The sequence below is a fragment of the Ixodes scapularis genome, unplaced genomic scaffold (assembly GCF_016920785.2).
Source record: "Ixodes scapularis isolate PalLabHiFi unplaced genomic scaffold, ASM1692078v2 PGA_scaffold2__306_contigs__length_199485367, whole genome shotgun sequence".
Classification (NCBI taxonomy): domain Eukaryota; kingdom Metazoa; phylum Arthropoda; class Arachnida; order Ixodida; family Ixodidae; genus Ixodes; species Ixodes scapularis.
In genome coordinates this window covers 87,176,397-87,196,440 of record NW_024609857.1, presented here as the reverse complement: position 1 = coordinate 87,196,440, position 20,044 = coordinate 87,176,397, and the positions used below count along the sequence as shown (strand labels likewise).

At 44.5% G+C, this 20,044-nt stretch overlaps 1 protein-coding gene across 1 annotated transcript in view; it reads left to right on the top strand.

Moving 5' to 3' along the window:
• Positions 1–18,191, top strand: part of LOC8052296 (adenylate cyclase type 2) — a 258,946-nt gene extending 240,755 nt beyond the window's left edge. The window contains exons 6-7 of the mRNA XM_042291472.1: positions 554–686; positions 18,006–18,191. Of these exons, the coding sequence (XP_042147406.1) occupies positions 554–686; positions 18,006–18,191 (319 nt within the window). The remainder of the gene's footprint in view (positions 1–553; positions 687–18,005) is intronic.
• Positions 18,192–20,044: the final 1,853 nt, after the last annotated feature.

Sequence of the window (20,044 nt, the reverse complement as noted above, 5' to 3'; positions counted from 1 at the left end):
CGCCAAGACAAAAGCCCTCCGATCGGGACCCGCGGTGGAAGTAGCCCAGTTCTCCGTCGAGAGCAACGGCGGGACCGGCAACGAGAATGCCAGTGGCGTGGGCGGCCAGCACGGGTGTGCGCATACATTTCGTCATGATGGCCACCGATCAAGACAATAAATGTGCTCGTACTTTTGTCCAAAATTCTGTGTCACGTCTGTTTCGTGTGCTAAACAGCTTCTCGGTCATCCCCATTCACTAAGCAGAATGGCTCCCCATCTTTTTTTTGTTTAATCTAAAGATTACCGTTTCGCAAATTAGCTTGTCTGAGTCAACGTCTTAGTGGTGTTCTAAAGCTTTAAAAGGAAGCCTTTGTTCACTCCTGCCATTGTCTGGCCTGTAAAAAAAAATAACTGAGTCTAGCTTCACATTGAGAACTGGAGGGTTCATAGAGTGTAAACCAAGCGCTACCCAGTGAAATACACAAAACAACACAAACTGACTTTTGTGAGCACATGCATGGCTGTAGAAGGGTTCGTGAAGTGTAAACCTTGCACATCTCTGTGTCTGCAGGCGCGTGCACATTACTCGGGCAACGTACCAGCTGCTGGACGGCAGATTCGAGACGGAGCCCGGAAACGGGGCCCAGAGGGACCCTTACCTGGCAGAGCACCAAGTGGACACCTTTCTCATCGCCCCGCTCAAGGTGGGCAAAGTGAATATTAGGGTTTCGCGCCGTAAAGCAACTGCTGTTATGAGTAACGTTCTTTGTTGTCGGAGTTTCTTCGGTCCCGCAGATTCGGTGTTCAGACAAACAATCGGCGTTTATCGGGAATTAAGTTTAAAAAACAGGACACGGACCTCGTAGTCCTTAACCCCCAAGCAACATAGAGTGGCCTAAATACTAGGGAAACGTTCCAGTACAGCGATGAGAAAAGGAAACGGGACAATCGATCCCGAAAAGAGAAGAATCTTCGAGGACAGTTCAGTGCGCGGCCTCTGTTCCGAGTCGAGACAAGGTAAGGCTCTGAGTCACAGTAGACAGCAAGCTTGAGTAATGGGAGAAATGTCCTAACTCAATATCGTTACACGTGCCGTGCAACAATCTTGAATCAAAAGAAGTTACACGCACTACCTAACTGCTCTTCAATGCGGCCTCCGACAATGACACCTTTTCGCCAACCATTAATTCTTTGTGTGTCGACTTTCTTCTCAAGTGCAATAGAACCCTCAGAGAAAAAAGCGCCATTTGTCGTACGCAACGGCAACCAGCGCCAGCCGCCATGCTGCGGGGTAGTGGTGCGTCGTTGCATACGCTGCATAGGCCGTAGACGCTAGTCTGTGTCAGTTACACGGCCCACGATGCGAACGTACTGCTGCGTACCCCTCTGTAAGCAGAGTGGGTACGTATTCGCAAATGAACTCGCTATCGGTTGACGGGCGTCGGTCGGATGGGGATAATCAGAGGCGCAGCAGCGCAGACGTTTGCCTGCTCAAGTGCAAGAACGGAACGCGAGCCGTTCCCACCCTTCAGACTTTTTATTTGCCTTAAAGCCTTCAGACTTTTTACTTGAATTCGAAATGTGACTTAAATTTTAATACGTACGGTATTCGCGGTAAGTTTCTACTTGATACTTCGAGTCCTTGACTTTTGCAGGTGATTTTAGAGTCGAAGCTTTATTTTGAAATACACCCATAGAGCAACTTAAAGTTTTACTTGTTTTTGTAATTTTTATTGTACACGATCTGTGTCGTACATGAAACCCGTGCTGGCCGTGTACCAACGATGGCTCGTGTGGGTTTACGTATAGAACACGAAGAAGCAATATGGAGTGTAGAAATTTGGAAGGGCCGGGGGGAGAGAGGGCGGATTTCTGGCTCTTAATATTATGGAAGTCATTAAAACATAAAAGTCGTGTAATCCCGCTTAAATTGCCCACCTGAGCCAAAGTGGTACTTGCATTTTAATAACACTTAATTTTCTATTTGCATATTTCATTCCATGGGTTACCAAAAAACAGGGAGAACTACAAAAGATGGATAGCCTCCCTCAACGAGGAAGTTTTAGCTTCCATCGAAGGAGCGCTCTGCCTTCGATCGGCTCTTGTAGAAGCGATGCACTTCGTCATTTTTAAACTGCTGGGAGTTGGGGAAATGTTGTTTACCCAACCCGAGATTGGGAAAACGCTGCCTGCAGCCATGCAGAGGTGAAGAGATCGAGGAAATGAAAGAACGCCACAGTGTAAACAACTGTACTGGCCGCAACGGAGTCCTTCCCAATAGCGCCGGCCGCCCAATGCTGTTGGACTCGTTCAGGGGATTTTCGCTGTTGCCAGATTTTTTAAAAGGGGTCTATAACATTTCTTTCGGCAGCCCCTCCCCCCCCCCTCCCCCTCCCCTCCCCCCCCCCCCCCTCCCCTCCCCTCCCCTCCCCTCCCCTCCCCTAACTGGAATATTCCGCTTTGTTACACGATACGATATCCCAAAAGTGAAATCGAACACCGGGCCCCAGACTTGGGAGGCCCACACTCAACTGTTGCACCAACGGGGAGGCGTGTACCTCTGACCATATATGGCTCTGCCTCTGACTTTTTCTCCCGTTGTACGAGGGATAGTGCAGCCGAGGCGCAATCCATCTCCGGGAATTCGCGCTTGTGTCCGCGAATGTCCAGGGATCATGGGATCCGCCAACGTCATTTCCAACAGGGGGCGCACTCTAAAAAAATTACACCATCTTCCCGAGGGGAACCATGGGGTGATGCGGAGCATCAACGTTCCATCACACTTCATCGGAAGAACGGAGTGAAGTGGAGTCAACAGCGGCGAACTGAACGCGCGCAGAAATTGGTTTGCTCTTTATGTTTATACAGCCTTGATGGAGATGCGCCTCAACGGGTAATTGCTCTCATGGCTGTAGATGAGAAATTTAGCCAGTGCAGTACAACCGCTAACCTGGGATTTTTACCGTGCATTACGCAGTAGTGATGACACGAACGCGTGCCGGTACGAAACTCATCCAGATCGAAACGGGCGGGGGTGGCGGGGACTCGAACCCAGGAGGTTCCCAGCGCAAGCTTTCGCTCCACGCTCCGAGCTGAGACGCGTTAGCCCACTCGGCCACTTCCTCCCCTTGAACGCGCGCAGCGCGCTCCCCCCCCCCCCCCCCTACCGCTGCTTAAATTCACACTTGAAGGAGAGGAAACTAGAGGAGGAGAGTTGCGCCTGCGCGCGCGGTGTGAGTAGAAGCGAACGCACGCGAAGTGCACGCAGCTGTTGGAGAGAGAGAGAACGCACGCGCAGCTGTTGGAGAGAAAGAGAACGCACGCGCAGCGAGGAGAGTTGCGCATGCGTAGTGTGTGTGCGGACTGCGACGCCGCGGGACATAGGGGAATTGTAGTAGACCGTTTCCGCAGCCCGCTAAGCACCCGGATAGCGCTCCGTAATCCGCCACAAGACCTTGAACTATGCAGATAAGGCTGGCGGCGCGCATGCGTAGCTGCGGCATTTTCTTCGGGGATACCGTAGCGAGAAAAACGGTCTACTACAATTCCCTATAGACCCGAGCAAGAGATGCTCCGCATCTAAAAAAGGGGTCATGATATGTAGAAGTACTGGTGGCAAATGTCCGAAATAGATTGCAGAAAGTAGCTGTGATACGAGAAGAGGAAAGGGACACCTTTGGGTCTGAGTTATATTGGAGGAACTTCTGGAAGGATACGGTGTTTGTCGACGAGAAAGAGAAAACCACTGCATCGCCGCGCCAGCATGCGGTGATGCAGCATGCCGACGCGCTCGCAGCGTTGGTACGTCTTACTACGAGGGCGACGCTAGCAGGTCCATGGCAACGCCAAGACGAACGCGTTCGCTGGTTTGCGGCAACTTTCGTCGACTGTCAGCACGCTTGCCCCTTGGGGCAGGGCGGGGCATCCAGTCACCATGACATCTTGCGCATGCCTCGTCTTTGGGATTGGCTGAGGAGGCTAGTCGTAGACGTAATACTACTAAAGGGTCAATCACACAGTTGCATTGAGTTCGCTCGAGTGCGAGGGTTGCTATGGCAAAAGCTGCGTCGCCTCCAGCAAAACGGAGAGAAACCCGGTTTTGTTGGAGCCAACGCAGCTGTTGCCACAGCAACCCTCCCACTCGATCGGACACAACGCAAGTGTGTGAATCGCCCTTGAGACACGGGATGCGGAATCACAAGGGGAAGCGAAAATGGCTCGCAAATTCTAATAGTCGTTCTGAGGAAGCGGCGCGGAAGCGACCAACGATGCCACAAGGATATATAAATTACGCGAGCGCCTAGCATCTGCCGCCGTGACACGCGTTAACGGTAGCGCACGAGATGCGCTTGGATTAATCTTTTTCTTGGAAAGCATCAAAAACGTTTTAATCAAAACAAGCCAATTATTACTGAGGCGAGAAAAATACATATAACGAAGAAAACACACGCTTCCATTGGTGAGGAAAAGAACGGAAATATGGTGTCAATAAGATGAAATGGCAAAATATATATATTTTTTTTTTGAACGCAGATTAGTGGAAACGGTGTGAAATTGATGCGAGTAGAATTTCAAGTCAGGCATAATTAAAATCTTTATTCATAAAAAGTATGTATTTATTTTTACGAAGAAACCGGCACCACTTTTGCGCATAGTTTTAGGCGGTGGTATAGTCCAAAAATAAGAAAAATAAATGTAATATTAAAAAAAAAAAAACGTTTAAAAAGACGGTCCGTTTCTGACAAGCAGCACAAATGTTTTTGGATAAAAGGGCAACACGTATACGCGAATATACTAATGATTGGGCGAAACTCTGGTGACGTCACTGGAGTTTTATCCAATCAAGCATCGCCTTCTGCTCCAGAAAAGCCAGCTCCTCAGTCCTAGTAGCTCGGAGTTGCTCTTTCGACTGTCACGTAATCGCTTGATGTCTTGACTCGTCGGATCTCTTGACGGGGAGGAGGACAGACCGTGACGCCCCAAGCGGTTAACTTTTCAACTTCACGGATGGGGACAACAAATACAATGACGCAGCGCTCGGTCGACATAACCGAACGCGGCGTCAGCGTCCGGCTGGAGTTGGTGTTCTCCGGCGAGGGGGAGGAGGGGCTCTTGTGTTTCCACTACGGCCTGCATGAACAATGCAGCATGCACAATCCCAGCTCAGCACAAAAGCCGAAGTGGGTCAAGGTCGCATTCTCTGAGGATAGATCCGGCACTTAACGTCGCTTCGTCGATTGTTAGCATTTTTTACACTAAACTGTGCCCAGGGCTCTATTGTAGAAGATGACATGGCCATGCCAATAAGGCCTGTCGGCATGTGCACAGGCATTGTGTTAAGTAAACACCGAGGTGGGGAAAACAAACGGGTCAGAGCGCCCCCTATAGTTCGATCTCCTGCCCAATAAGCGGAAGGAGCGGAAGGAGCTGAGGTGTGCGGGCAATGTGAAGATAGAGTTAGTGTTCAGTGAAGACCACTGCACAGGTAGAGAGTTGTGAAAGCGAAGTCCTCGGTGACTGCGCGTTTGTCCTTTGATGAGAAGCAGCTATAAGTTTCTTGATCGGCGGAAGGGGTTTGTGGCAAGACATCTTTTCTTTCAGTCAATTCACCCGAATAATATCGTCATGAAGAGAGCGGCCATTGCGTACCATTGAACGACCATTAGTCTGAGATTATAAAAAAACAAGGATGGCATTCGTCGACCCTCCTAGAAAAGATTTACAATTCAAGTTTTATGTTGCATCAATTGGCTAGTTTTCACCAGGATCTTTTTTTTTTCTTTTGCAATATAACTTTTAGATTGAATATTTCAACACTTTATTTTTAGTTTGAATAAGTCTGCAACGCTAACGCGCGAGCAGACTGAAGCACTTTGTTTTTCATTAATTCACCATGCCTCGTATCTTTAACCTACCAATTTTACAGCGTGAGCATAAAGGAATTAAATAAAAACAATTTAGTTTTAATATAGAAAAAATAGAAAGCTCAACTTTATGGCGTTACGTAGCCCGAATCCCGGAGAAAAGCTCACCGGAGAAAAGCTCACCGGAGAAAAGCTCACCGGAGAAAAGCTCACCGGAGAAAAGCTCACCGGAGATAAGCTCACCGGAGAAAAGCTCACCGCAAAACCGGTGAATGCGGAAAAAAGCTCACCGATTTTTTTTTTATATATATGGAGGCTGTTGGATCCATGCGTAACATATATCAATTTATTATCATTAAATTTCGTCAGCTTTGTCAAAAAGAAAATGTCCTTTTTGTATTAGTTGCCAAGCTTATTGAGTATGTTGCTCCCAAATTAATAATGGCGGGCCACTGTTTCCTGCGGCTTACTCTCTAGGCAACTAAAGCTTAAATGAAAATTTTATAAACTTGAATAACATGAAAAAGTTCAAAAACTTATGTCTCCCCAAAACCTAAAAATCAAAACTGTAAACACCGAAAATCCGAAAGTGCATGCGCAACAACGCGGTGCCTGAAATTCTCTTCGAAGCTTTTATTAACCTTTGAAAACAGGATAAAACAGTCAGTAGGATATTGAGGCTTCTTTCTTCCACGGACATGCACGTTTTCTAGCCGTTCGTGCTGGTGTTTCCGCACGTTGCCTTTGCGTGATAGTGCCCTTCTAAAGTGAGCCACTCATGACTTTCGGAGCTGCAGACTGGCACCGTTGTTACTCGTGACCTATATAAGAAATAGTCTTCTGTAAGGTAGCGAATAGGGCGAGTTGGTAAACGCTATACATGATGAAAACCGCTCAAACGACGACGACGGATTGAAGACAACAAACACGACAGGACGAAGCTGTTCTCGCAACTTAAGTTTTCTTAGTGAAATTAACAGAAAGAAAACAGCGTAGCCGACGCTGATTGCGTCAACAAATACCTACTTAAGCTGTTCTCGCAACTAAAGTTTTCTCAGTGAAATTAACAGAAAGAAAACAGCGTAGCCGACACTGATTGCATCAACAAATACCTACTTAACTATTAGGCACTACAAAATATTTGAAGCTGAAAGGGTTCACACACCGCTATTCATATTAGCTCACTAAGAACAAACCTCTTTATTTGACAGAGCTACCGACGACGCACCCTCAGTTGTCAATAAATTGTTGTCTTTTTTACCGGTGTACGATGTTCTGATGTCATTTTTGCGGCTTAATTAATACAGAATGGGTGATTACTAATTTCTAAGGAATTAGTAAATATGCGCAATGACCTTCAAGAATATTACAAGAAAGAGGAATTTTTTTTTTAAATGAAGGGTCGAATGCGAATTGTCTTAAATTGTCATGTTAACGCAGAATCTGCTAAGTTAAACAAAAAAAAATCGGTGAGCTTTTCTCCGCATCCGCCGGTTTTGCGGTGAGCTTTTCTCCGGTGAGCTTATCTCCGGTGAGCTTTTCTCCGGTGAGCTTTTCTCCGGTGAGCTTTTCTCCGGTGAGCTTTTCTCCGCCGCCCACGTAGCCCACCCCATTGAGTTTTGTTTGTTTGTCTGCTTTGTTATAAATGGCGCCGCGATGTCTTGTTTCAACGAGGTGTCAAGAAAGCGCAGTGTGTTTTGTGGTATTAGGAAAGCAAATAACAGTTCAGAAATAAAGCAGTTAAGAAATAATTATGGACGAAATGAAACTATATTCATACCCGTTTCATGAATAATATGACGAGGTGACTTCTCAGGAATGCAACGAAAAGCGGTTACTGTCGCGACAACAGTCTCTTCTCTCGCTCTAAGACTACCAGTTCTGTACACGTCATCGACACGGCGAGTCTATTTAAACATTTCATACCACGCTTCGATACTTTCGACATGTGGCGGATCTCTTTATACATATTTCTGAGCTATCATTGAGCTGTAGTTAGCGATTTACTTTCGTATTACCACAAAAACATTCTGAGTTTTTTTGTTTTTTTTTTAAGAATGAAACAAACAATTATAATGAAACAAAAAAACGCACTAAATGGGCCTACGTAACGTCAAGACTTCGATGTTTCTATCTGTAATAGGTTTTTCTTCTTTAGATAAGGTTTTTTGTTTGTTTGTCTTTTTCTCATCAAAGAAAGTCTTTATGTTCACACATTACATCAATACGGAAATACCACAGTGGTAAACTACGTGCGTTTCGTATCAGAACGAAGTTTTGTAAGGGTTCATTTTTCTTTTCGTTAAGACCATTAAGGAACGGGATGCTCTGCCTTCTGAGATTGTTTGCGCCGCAAATGCGGAAATGTTTGTGTACCCTTGCGATAATGCTTGATAGCGCTGCAGGCTCGAACTAAATATAGAATGAAAACACGGGAAACGTTCTCCTTCTTGTAATGTGTCGAGCGTGTTATCATTTCGGGGCGAGGGATTCCCATCTTTTCCAGCGATAAAGCTTTGCGATGTCATAAATCAACGCAAAAGCGAATGTTGCCGGGTTTTTTTTTTTTTTTCCTTTTAATTGGAAGATAGGGTGAAGAAAACTGGTTTGGACAAAGGCGTCTAGCGACGCCACTCTCCAACTTTGCTGTAGCATCGCTATTAACAGTATTAAGTTCGAACAGAGGCAGGATAAGAAAGATTACGTACGATTTCATCATACTGTTTGTATAGCATGTGAGACTGAGTTGGTCTAACGCGCGTTTGAGCATCGAAGGAAAGGTCGGAAAGGACGTCGCTAAGTCTTGCTTTTCGGATCTGTAGTCAGATGTCGGCCAATAGTTCGCAATAAACTGTAGTAATGTGGTTCGTTGGCCAGGTTGGGTAATGATTGATCGTGGTTTGAGTTGCGCACAAAAGTACAGGAATAAAGGAGAGAAACACGTAGATGACAGACAAGCGCACACTCACAGCCTCACATGTATTTCGTTCTTCCCTCCATTACATGTAATTTCTTAGTATGCACTTGTCTGTCGTCTACGTGTTTCTTTCCTTTGTTCCTTTTTTCTTTTATGAGCGGAACTTTAAAACCATCTTTGCAAGATACTTTCATATAGGGTAAACAATTCCATGGAGTCAAAGGTTCTGTGACATCAACTGAAGCTGTATCGACACAATTCTGCAGCTCTGCTTTCGCAACCGCCATGACGGCGGGGACTGTTAAAATTTCACGTTTGAAGCTACAACATCTGTGGAACCTGTTATTAATGCGGAGGTGCATTGTGGAGAACAATACGCCACAGGGTAACAAAGCGTGCGAGAGAGGAGCGGCCAAAACATGATACAATAGTGTGGTTTCTGAAACTACTTCGAATATACGTAAATATTACCGGAAAAGGTGCAATGACTTTTCATTCTTTTAAAGAAACAGATTGTAGTAAATTTTGCTAGAGTATAAAAATAGTCCCTCCGTTTTCTCAGTAAAAGCTGCTGGGCGCTCCACACCGAACTACAAAATTATTAGAGTGAAGAAAGTCCAAATCAAGCAAGAACTCATGGGTGCACCCCCAATGGTAACAATTTCAATAAAAAACGCGAGCTGGTAACAATTTCAAGCAAAACGCGAGCTGTATATAAAGTCTATAGGGGCGTCCACTGCCACGTTGTTTTTGTCTAGTTTAATGGGTTGTATACTCTTCTATGTTTTTGCCGAGAGGTATCGGTCGACAGTAGGCTTCAACAATAAATTAATATATAAATAAATAGTTAATCAAAGATAAATGCAACAACAGAAACACAAGCACAACTACTCGCAATATTGCACTGATTGTATAATCTATATAAATAGACAATTCTAGGGTAGAAATTTTACCGTTAATGCACGACACTACGCACTGGAGGTAACACTTGAAAATTATAGTGTGAAATGCAATGTTAGTTAACATTATTTTTGATATCCAAATGATGATCACCCTATTGGTTTTCAATTCATAAATTGAAGATGGCAAAACGTGCTTTAATAATGCAAAACCAGAAGCACTACCAGGTGTTGAAACTCTCGACGTCTAGCCATGACGAGTGGCCCACATATCACCTAATTTTATGAAGCATGACAGTGTAAAAAATGATTGATACGTCTTATTGCTTCATTATACGCCACAGAAAATGAAACTTGCTCAACTCAACAACGCAAACGATGTTATGTTAAAAAAAAAAATTCTTTCTTACAAAGATGCAAGAAACAAAGATTTCCAACCAACTAGAAGAGCCCTTTTTCATGTTTTATTTTGTTGTATGGAAAGGGCAACGGTCATAATCTCTAAGGCTTGTGTTGTGTCGTCTCAAGAGGATGTATTCAATTTGACACTTGGGGTCACAAGTTCTCCGCCGTAACTCCTCAGCCATGCTTATAAACCAGAAAAACGCCGCCGCTGATTTCTTTTTCTTTCTTCTCTTCTCACTGGTGCCAGCAGCATGTGTTCTATTGGCGCACAGGTTGTATGAAGGATGTAGAAAGTCGCGCATCTATTGCCGTTTGTCCTCATTTAATCGCATGTCTGTGACGCTGCGAATTCTCAGCGTAGGCAAGGGCAGCCGCGATGTGACCGAAACCTTGTCACGAAGCCTGGCAATTTGTGTTGCCGCGTTGCTTGTCGCAACGAACCTACTCTTTGACCTGAACAAAAACTGGTATTTGGATATCTAGGACCACGAACAATGATAAAATGAAAATAAGGGGGTGGAAGGGGGGGGGGGGTATACAGGTTGCACTGTTTCTCTCTCAGCAGGCAGCTTCACACGTTGTTTTTTTTTAATAATCTTTATACGCGGCATGAGAAGCTTGAAAGACCTATCTAAAGTGGTGCCAAATGGCCACAAATTATTTATGGTTTCACGTACGGCTGCAGCTTCAAAGAAGAGACATACGAAATGTTGGATATGACGGGAACAATGTGTGTAGTTGGGCGAGTCAGACAGAGGAACACGGGGGCAATTGGAAGACTTACTAACACGGCGCTGGGTTTGTGGGTGTCGTCTTCATGTTCATGTGCTCTTTTTTGCGCTGTTCTATATATTCTGATAAGAATATGAAACCAAGAAGTGACAGTTTATATAGCATAACTCCTTGCGGAGGCCTGATGGGACATGGGACTGGCGACGAGCAGGAAATGGTAGCCTGCTTGATACGAGGTACGTGAGACACTTTTCTCCTGCAACGCACTGCTTAAGTTCGTAATGCATCCGCTGGCATGTCGGGGGTGTTGAGCATAAGCGCATGCTGATTTCTAAGGGGTGCCGTGTGGAAAGAGGATACGTCTGTTGCGTCGACAGAGATGTTGAACTCCGCTGCTCAGACTGGAAACTGGACCGAGTGTAGAATCCGTAAGAAAGCAAGATATTTCTCCATCACTAGACTGGCCTTGAGACGCGTGAGTGAATTGTATCTTCGCTAATTCTCGTCATTCTTACATAAAAGAAAAGAGAATCGAGTGAGCAAGTCATACAATTTTTGCTTACCCCACTAAGCAGTCTGGTCTCGTCTGACACATTGTAGAGCAGAGCCGAAGAATCATGCCGAGCCTAGCCAGGTCGCAAAAGTATGTTGCTCATGACGCGTTGTTGCGCCATAGCACTCATGACTACACAAACTTGGAAGACACTAAGTGCGTCGCTCGAGCCGTTCGACAACGTGTAACCTGTGTCCCCGAATTCGCCTCGTCGTCATCACTTTCCCGGAGTGCATATGCTCTGCCTCGATTTGGTTAATTAATATTCCAATGTCTACACGTCCTTATAAGAGGCTTCTCTTTTTTTTCAACACTTTGAAATTTTTCACACCTTCGAAATGAGGTCTTTGTTTTATTATGTTTGGATGAAATGTCCAATTCTTATACGTGGCCATAATGTCCACATTTTATTCGATTTTTCTCCTTGGTAAAAAAGTAACACACTGCAGGAAGATGCCTGTGTTGGTTTTGGACGCAGGATAGAGGTCGACACAGTTGATTGCTTTGTAACAGACTCGGCAATTCAGTTCATATGCGTGATAACGTTCCTAATTGGACTAAGCAATGCATTCACCCAGCGGTTGGTGCCAAACTTACCGTAAGTTAGATATCTCCTCAGCGGTGTCGCCTGGCGGTGACCCACCTGGGTCTTCAATAACTCTGCTACAAGACGTCCCTGGCTTAACGACGGTCTAGAATTTTGTTGGAATTCAGCATTGCAAGTTGTGTCGAGGGCGTGCGGAGGTTTTTTCTTCAGGAGAAAAGACACAAGGAAGCACAAGACAACGCAAGCAATGACCTCTCGGACCTTGTTGTCGTTGTTGTTGTTTTTGTGTGTGTGCGTATCTTTTTATGAACTTTATGAGCAAGCTTACCGCCTCCAAATGTTAGAAGGCTCTTTTCTCTATTTGAACTATATAATCTTGCAGACCGAAATTTGTCTACACAGGTGCACCAAATAATTATGTAAACGCAGTACCCGCGCTTACGCACATATATCAGTGCAGATTTGTGAAAGAGCATGCGGTTTTGTGAGAAACCAATCTTTGCCAATTAGGACAAAAAGTGCCTGCTTTTGGCACGGGTGCTTAAAATAGCGTCCTAAATTAGTTTTTTTTTTTTTTTTTTAACTTTCTACGAATTAGTGCTTATGCACGAATGCTCATTTTATATAGAAATAATGTCACGTGTACGAGAAATGCAAAGGTACAGACGCTCGAGCGCTCGCGCAGTTTGACCGCCCGTCAGAGGGTCCGTAGTGTTTTGTCGACGAACGTTTCATCGACGAAAGTTTCACCGGTAACTTTTCATCAACGCACGTTTTATCAACACACGTTTCCTCGTCACTGCAACATCTCGTCGAAACGTCTTCGTTCAATCCCACGCTCCCGCGATGTTTTGTCACCTCGAAGCCCTAAAGAGAGGCCCACTTACCTACGGTTCAAAACCGCACGCACCTCCTAATTGAAAAAAAAAAAAAGACGCTGTTGAACCGTTAGAACACGTCTCTATGAAACGAACGCAGGTTCGTACGTGTCGATGAAACGTCACGCTCGGCGAAACGATTTGTCGATAAAACGTGATTCGATGATTGGATTACTACCGCAAAAAGGGTTTTCAATGTAGACGTAATCTCGGGCGAGAATAGGGAGTTTTCGTACATCGTTTTTACTACTCCGCAAAGCTCCCCGCAACGAAGACGCCCCTAGTGCGCATGCGGACCGCTGGCCTTGACTGAAGATTTCGGGATATCGTAGCGGGTTACGGAGAGCGTTGCGGGACGAAAGAAACGATCTGTGAAAACTTCCTAGTACCATATACCGGAAGTTAGTGGCCGTAAATCACAAGACGACGTTCACGAATCTACCCGAAAATCTCTATGGCGCTTTATGGCCCTTTAGAAGGAAGCGGAAGCTTCGTCGAGACATTCCACTTTAGCCGTGAAGTATGGCCGTCATCGATGAACGACGCTGGCTCGAAATTTTTGTCGCAGAAACGGGGATCTCGTGGCATCTTCTCAGTGCCACGAAAAGATGCCACGCGCTTCAGCAGAACTAACGCGGAGAGCGTGAAAGGAGCTTCCAGTGCAACACAAGCACGCGCTTTTTTTACGCGGTTCACTCTCCGGTAGACGAAGGAAATAAAGAAATTTTCGTCCGTTCTAGTCCTTTCTGTTGAGACACGACCTTATGAAACAAGCCTTCGGCATTCCATGTCAGTCACTCGCTTAACGTAGGAAAGCGTTGTCGCGAAGCGTTATTACGTATACTGCAAGAGTCACGCTAAAGTTCGAACACGTAGATTTCGGAATGGCAACTTGCAACCGTGAATCGTTCCCGCACGGAACGTGCGGGAACGATTCACGGTTGCAAGTACGGCCTCAGGGCGCCGCCATTTTGCATGCTTGGGGTGCGCTTGGGCGCGGCCATGTTCATATTATGGGCCGCTCCCAAGGGCACCCCAAAGCGAGCAAGATGACGGTGCCCTGAGGCTTGCACTTACAAACGCGTATAGATGGCGCTATGAAAAACGCGCGTGGCGCCGCTAGCGGAGCACCTGGCGTTTGACGGTGAAACGCTTTCAGCAGCCGCGGCGTCTTTTCCCGTGCAAAACTGTGCCGCCGGAAGCGCGCACGGACGGAACTTTTGTTCTTCGAGCCGACACGTTCAGGGTGTCGTTGCATGACGGGCAGGGGAGGCGTTTATAACGGCGAATTGCACAGGTCGTTTTGGAGCGCGCCGGGATCAGCCAACCAGATCCGAGATGGAGCACGCGAGCCGAACAGAGTCACTCCGCCTCCAGATCCCCAGTTGATTAACGTCACTCCCCCGGGATCGGCAGATGCCTTCCCTTCATTCACCTTTACGGGAATACCCTTACCGCGGTCCCGGATCTCGTAGCTCATGTTTTCACATGCGCTAACAAAACGAGTTCAACGCGCGAGCGAAGTTAATCGTGGTGTGAAAGATGTGTGTCTTTAAGCGATGTGCATCAGCGTAGCCGACTTGTCTAATCATCGGTATACTTGTGAAATGTTCCCACGTACGTCTCGATTTTAGGCCTCTTCTGCGGAGGTCCGAAGAGGCAGTCGAATTCATGCGGGACATAGAAACAATCCTCGTCGTCGTTGCTACTCGAGCCGCTGCTGCTGGAGGAGCTGCTCGAGCCACTTGACCACGAAGTGTCATCAAGCAGCAGCAGCCGTAAAACGAGCGGCGCTTCACGAATGGCCATAACGAAATTCTTTCGAGGCGAGCGGAGGCGAGATGCCCGAATAAAAAGCAAGTCTCGTGTGCGCGCCGAGGGCTGTGCAGGCTTGTGTCCGGTCGAATCGGCCGAAATTGACGGAGCGACGTTTTAGGATGCTAATCGAGATCTGGAGTGGGAGCTGATCTAAAACGACAAGTAAAACACGACCGTCTCGATCCAGATCGACTATTGAAATAGGCGCGCTCCAGAAAAGTCGATCCCGGCGCGCTCTAACACGACCAGTGGAATTCGCCATAAGACCATCTAGCTGTTCTCCGCTTTTTATATACCCCAGGAAATAAATTTTAACATCTTTCAATCACACTGCACGCTGACATCCAACGAGAAACATTCCCGGCCACTAGATGGTGCAACACTACCCTTCTTCAGAAATTCGACGAGGCATTAATATCCTCAAATTAATCTACCTTGAATCCATTGAGTTCAGGACGGGGTATAAAATCAAGATGATGTATATCGTGATTTAAGCCACATGGATTTCACTGTGATGATTTTCTGTAAGAACACCTTTCTCACAAAAATCCTTTCTCGCGAAACTAACATCATAAAAACGTTTTTACTGTCCTTTGTCTGTAATTTGATGCTGTCTATGTAAATTTATTTTGCTTTAAATTAAAAAAAAATTCAGGCAAATAAGAGTTATAACAGGCTGAACACGATCAAAATGCGATGCTCTTCTGCGCTAATAGGAAAGGTGAACTTTGTTTTTTATATCTTCCATTCCTTTCGTCAATTACGTGCATCTCATGCAAGTATATAAGAACGCAAAAGGGAGCAAAACGAAACTTGTTTGCGTGCACGCACGCACATATAGACCTACAAAAAAGCCTTGAAACCTCTTACAACGAGAGGACATACTGGCGCCATCTATTGGGTAGCAGTGTAAACTTGGCGATACGGCATAATTTCTACTTCTCTCGCGCATTGTCCTTTCCTTCTTGTCTCGAAAAACTTTTGACAACGTTATAAACGAGCCTTTCTTATAGGTATTACGCACATTTGACCTCGGGAATCCCGCAAAACCTTCGCTCTTGTGAAATGCAGATCCAGGGTCACCGCATAGATGGCGCCAGAATGCCAGTGTGTTCCCTTGTCCTAAGAAATTTTAAGAAGTTTTAACAGATCTCGTCTCTCTCGGTTTTATTTATTTATTTATTTATCAATACTATTATTACAATACATGGAATATAATAGGAGTGGCACAAGAATGAAGCACTATGTATACAAGATGCTTGCAATGTAAGTGTAGGCCCCCGCCACCAGAATGTCGCGAAAGAAACTCTGAGCTACAATTGACAGCAGTATGTCGGCAAGTATACAGATAGCAGTACATGAACAATTACATAAAAGATTATCTTGCAGACAGTAGCAAATATGACACAAGAGCTTTAACAGTGGAACGCCTTTGACAGTGAGGCGCCGATTGCAAAAAGAAAATCATATTTATACAGTTGATAACAGTTGCTCAAGAAAAGAGGAAACACACTCACAGTTGACTATATCTCGAGGTAGTTTGTTCCAATCGGATACAGTACGCGGAAAAAAAAGAGTACTTAATCGCATCTACCCGAGAGTGACATTCAATAATTGTTTTCGGGTGTGTGAATCGAGCGTTGGTCCTTTGGGAAAAAGCGATATATTTATCTTGAGGTATTCTTATCGTTCCATTCACGATTAGATAAAGCATTTTTAACCGGGCTATGTTTCTTCTGGAGGACAGCAATGTTAAATCCGCTTGAAGCATTAATTTTGATGGTGAGTTCTTTCTTCCGAATTTGTTAAAGATAAACCTAAGAGCTTTTCTCTGAATCATCTCTAGTTTGTTTACGTTCTTTTGTGTGAAAGGGTCCTAAACGACGCTGGCATATTCAAGTATCGGTCGGTTTAAAGTTTTATAAGCAAGCAATTTTGTAGAAGGCGGTGCACCCGGCAAGGTTCGTTTCAGAAACCATAACTTACTGTTGGCTCTCTTTACGATGTAATCAATGTCAAGGTCCCATTTAAGTTCAGAAGAAAAAATGACGCCTAGATATTTGAAGTTGTTACCTTGTTTAGTTTGTGACCAGATAATTCATAATTGAAGTCAAGGGGGAGTTTCTTACGTGAAATAGTCATACACACACATTTGTTTTCATTTAATGTCATTTGCCATGGTTGGTTGCAAGAGTGTGAACGGGCCTTAAGGCTAATCTTGCATCGGTCAGTATATATATATATATGTTTCGTCTTACTAGAGCTTGCCACTTTTGTATGAGATTATTCCACCACATTGCGCACTTTAATTTCAAAAGGAAAAGTCACTATGGTTAAAGAAGTCGCAAACCGCTTAAGTTCAAAAAACACTCTTTACGTCGTCGAATTTTTTTGTTTTTTTTTGTTTACTTTTTTGTTTTTGGTGCGGTTGAGATACTTTTAATACTTTGTTTAGAACCGACCTCAAAAGCAATGGCTACAGTGGCACCGTATGCACAAAGCTGTTTAAGAAATACGAAAAATTGGCGGGAAGGCGCTGTTTTCTTGGGGGTATTATAAACTTCGGGGTGAATGATATTTTTTTTTTTTTTTTGCTGAAATATTACAGCAAATAGAACTTTCTCAATATGCAAACAAATCAAGCTCCCTTTCTTCCAGTATGACGTGGTTTATATCAAGAAACAAGTTTTGAAGTAAACTGCACTTTACGGTATAATAACCTTTATATTGAACTTCTCTTTTACGCTGTTTTCATTGCTCTGGCGGATTGAAAAATCACTTTCCTTTGTTTAAAGAGATTAGTGAAAAATAAATTACTATTTTTAGGTCGGCTAGCTGTGCCGATATAGTGACAGACATGATTTGGAGACCGAATTTCTCGCGTCGCGGGTCCATTGTAGTCGCTACCCCACAAACAACGGCGAGTTGGAAATCTTTGATACTTAGTCCCACAAGACATGACGCACAACTATTGGAGCAGTTGACGACGCAGCAGTTCGCGATGTCAACGCAGCGCAACCGCACCGCTCCGACTTCTCTTCGTATCAATGTGCGCGACATGGTCTTGTTTGGCGGCGCGGCGGTCGCGTCGCATGGAGTGTATAGGCGGTCCTGTAATCTGGAACTAGGTGTAGTTGTTAACTGACACCTCATAAACATTATAACACACACAATAAACGTTTTTACAGCACTATAGTGCATTAAAGTGTACTGTTTTATTTCATAGAAGTACAACATTATTTCACTTTTAGTGCATTGGTCCACATATTAAAGAGCACAATTAGCTAAGTTTGAGGCGTACGTGATGGGTGGTCCTAAACGTCGAGTTCACTTTTTTTCACAAAAAACAATCAACCTTCCTATCTGTGATGGACGCTCTCTGCCTTCCTTAATTTTTTTTTTTCTTTCAGCCGACCGAGGCGATTGTGGAGTCGTCGCAGGCATCGCGCGAGAACGGCGGTCGTCTCCGGTCTACGTCCAAGATGTACAAGCACATGGAGTGCTGGGGCGCCGACAAGCCCTTCGCCAACATCACCGAGAGCACGCTCGCCAAGAACGTCGGACTGACCGTGAGTAGCATTGGAGCTTCGACCTAATTGGAACCAGTTTGCATTACATGAAGATCGCTTCCAAAAGTTCCCTTTCCTAAGTCCTTTTTTCTCATTTTCAATATCGAGCGGTCAGCCGGGCAAGTTTGTAATTGTTACCGCGTTCGATAATTAAATTACACGTAACTTTACTTTTGATAAGCGCATATATCGGCATTTCTTCAACGATCGAATCCAAAGATATGTTTCATTAGTTGTTTCAATTAAATAATATTATTTGGAAGAGTTTAGAGGTAACTTCAATTCCTGGTGAGGTGAAATTTATGATAATGACATACTTATATACAAATGGTGTCCTGAAACTTCATCGACAAAATCCCGGGGACGGCAATATTAGGAAGACATAGTAAAAAATAAGAACAATGTATAAATAATTCGTTCGAGGGTAAATTATTCATAGAGAAGAAAATGTCTTGCAATGATGTATAAAAGATATTGGAATATTAAACACATTTCGGTTTGAACTAAAATCCCTGAAGTTTTAAAAATGTAACTGGTGTATTCATTGAAAATAACTATAACAAACAACGGCAGGAGCATGACGTTGGAACTATGTCAGTTGTAGGTTATTCACCAGTCCACGTGATGGTAACTTCAATAGTTGACGAATGAATGGTTAGATGAATACGCACGATCGAACTCTTCTAATCAGGCCACATTGCGCACTACCTCGTGAGAGTTTGAACAGTTGACTTCTACGTAATAAATAGACAAAAAACAATTCTTAATGATTCTAAGGATGTTTTTTTCCAATAATTACAACCCGCGTAACAAAAGCGCATCTTCGCAACCGAATGCGTGTACCTTCTGCCTCACCAAACGACAGAAAAATATTTGCAGTTTTATTTCGATCTATCGATCAGACTGTCATAATTGCTTTTTGCTAGGAACACAGCGAACACTTACTCCAGTCTCAACCTTCCCGGCACGCGACGCTGTGTCAGCGTCGTAAGGTGCTCCTTTTGCACCATTTTCTTTTTTATTGTTATTTGCGAAGCTTTTGAAGCTGGCGAAGTCTTCTCGAGGAGTATCGGAGTCCTCTCTCCTACATCTTTCGTTTTTCTTTTCTTTTCTGTGTTTTTTTCTTCATTGCGTTGTGCAGCCAGTCAAATAGGCAAAGTCTCTTCGACTTTGGCGCGCTTCACAGTTCATGCGCTTTTTTTTTCAATGCTAAATCAAAGCATCAGGGCTAGCTTTAGCAAGAAAGCGATTCTGCATTACAAAATACGAAAATGTTTATTCTTCTCTCGACCACGAGTCAGGCAATCCCTCCCTCGGTTATCTCCACCTTTCCAAAAAGCGAAATGCACAGCGCCATCCTGTGGCGTCTTGAGAACCATAGGTGCACTATGTTATTGGTAGCGAGGAGTAAACAACACAGGCAACCGGTGTGTCGAAACGACCGTCTAAACAAACGGGCACGTTTCGGGCGAAAGGTGTGAGACCGACGCATTTGATGGATTCCACTGCTTAAGCGGCGAGACAACACATATCTATAAGCTAATTTGAGTGTGAACATTGTTGCTTCTCTTTATTCTGTTTATCTCGCTTTTTCTGTTAATGCTGTAGTCTGTATGGTATGTTGATAATTTTCTTTTTAGTGCTGCCAATGCCAATGTGGGGGCCTGTGGCTTTGTCAAGCTGGTCTTGTGACCGCTTTTTCCACAAGCCTCCAGTATCATGTACTCTGTATTTGATGCAAATAAAAAACCAACAACAACAACAACAACAAAAACAAAGCACATTTGAGTTTTATGTTTATGTTTTAATGTGGCACAGAGCACGCAGATTTTGACGACGCGCATCAGCGGTAATGAAAAAAAAACAAAAAAACATGAGGA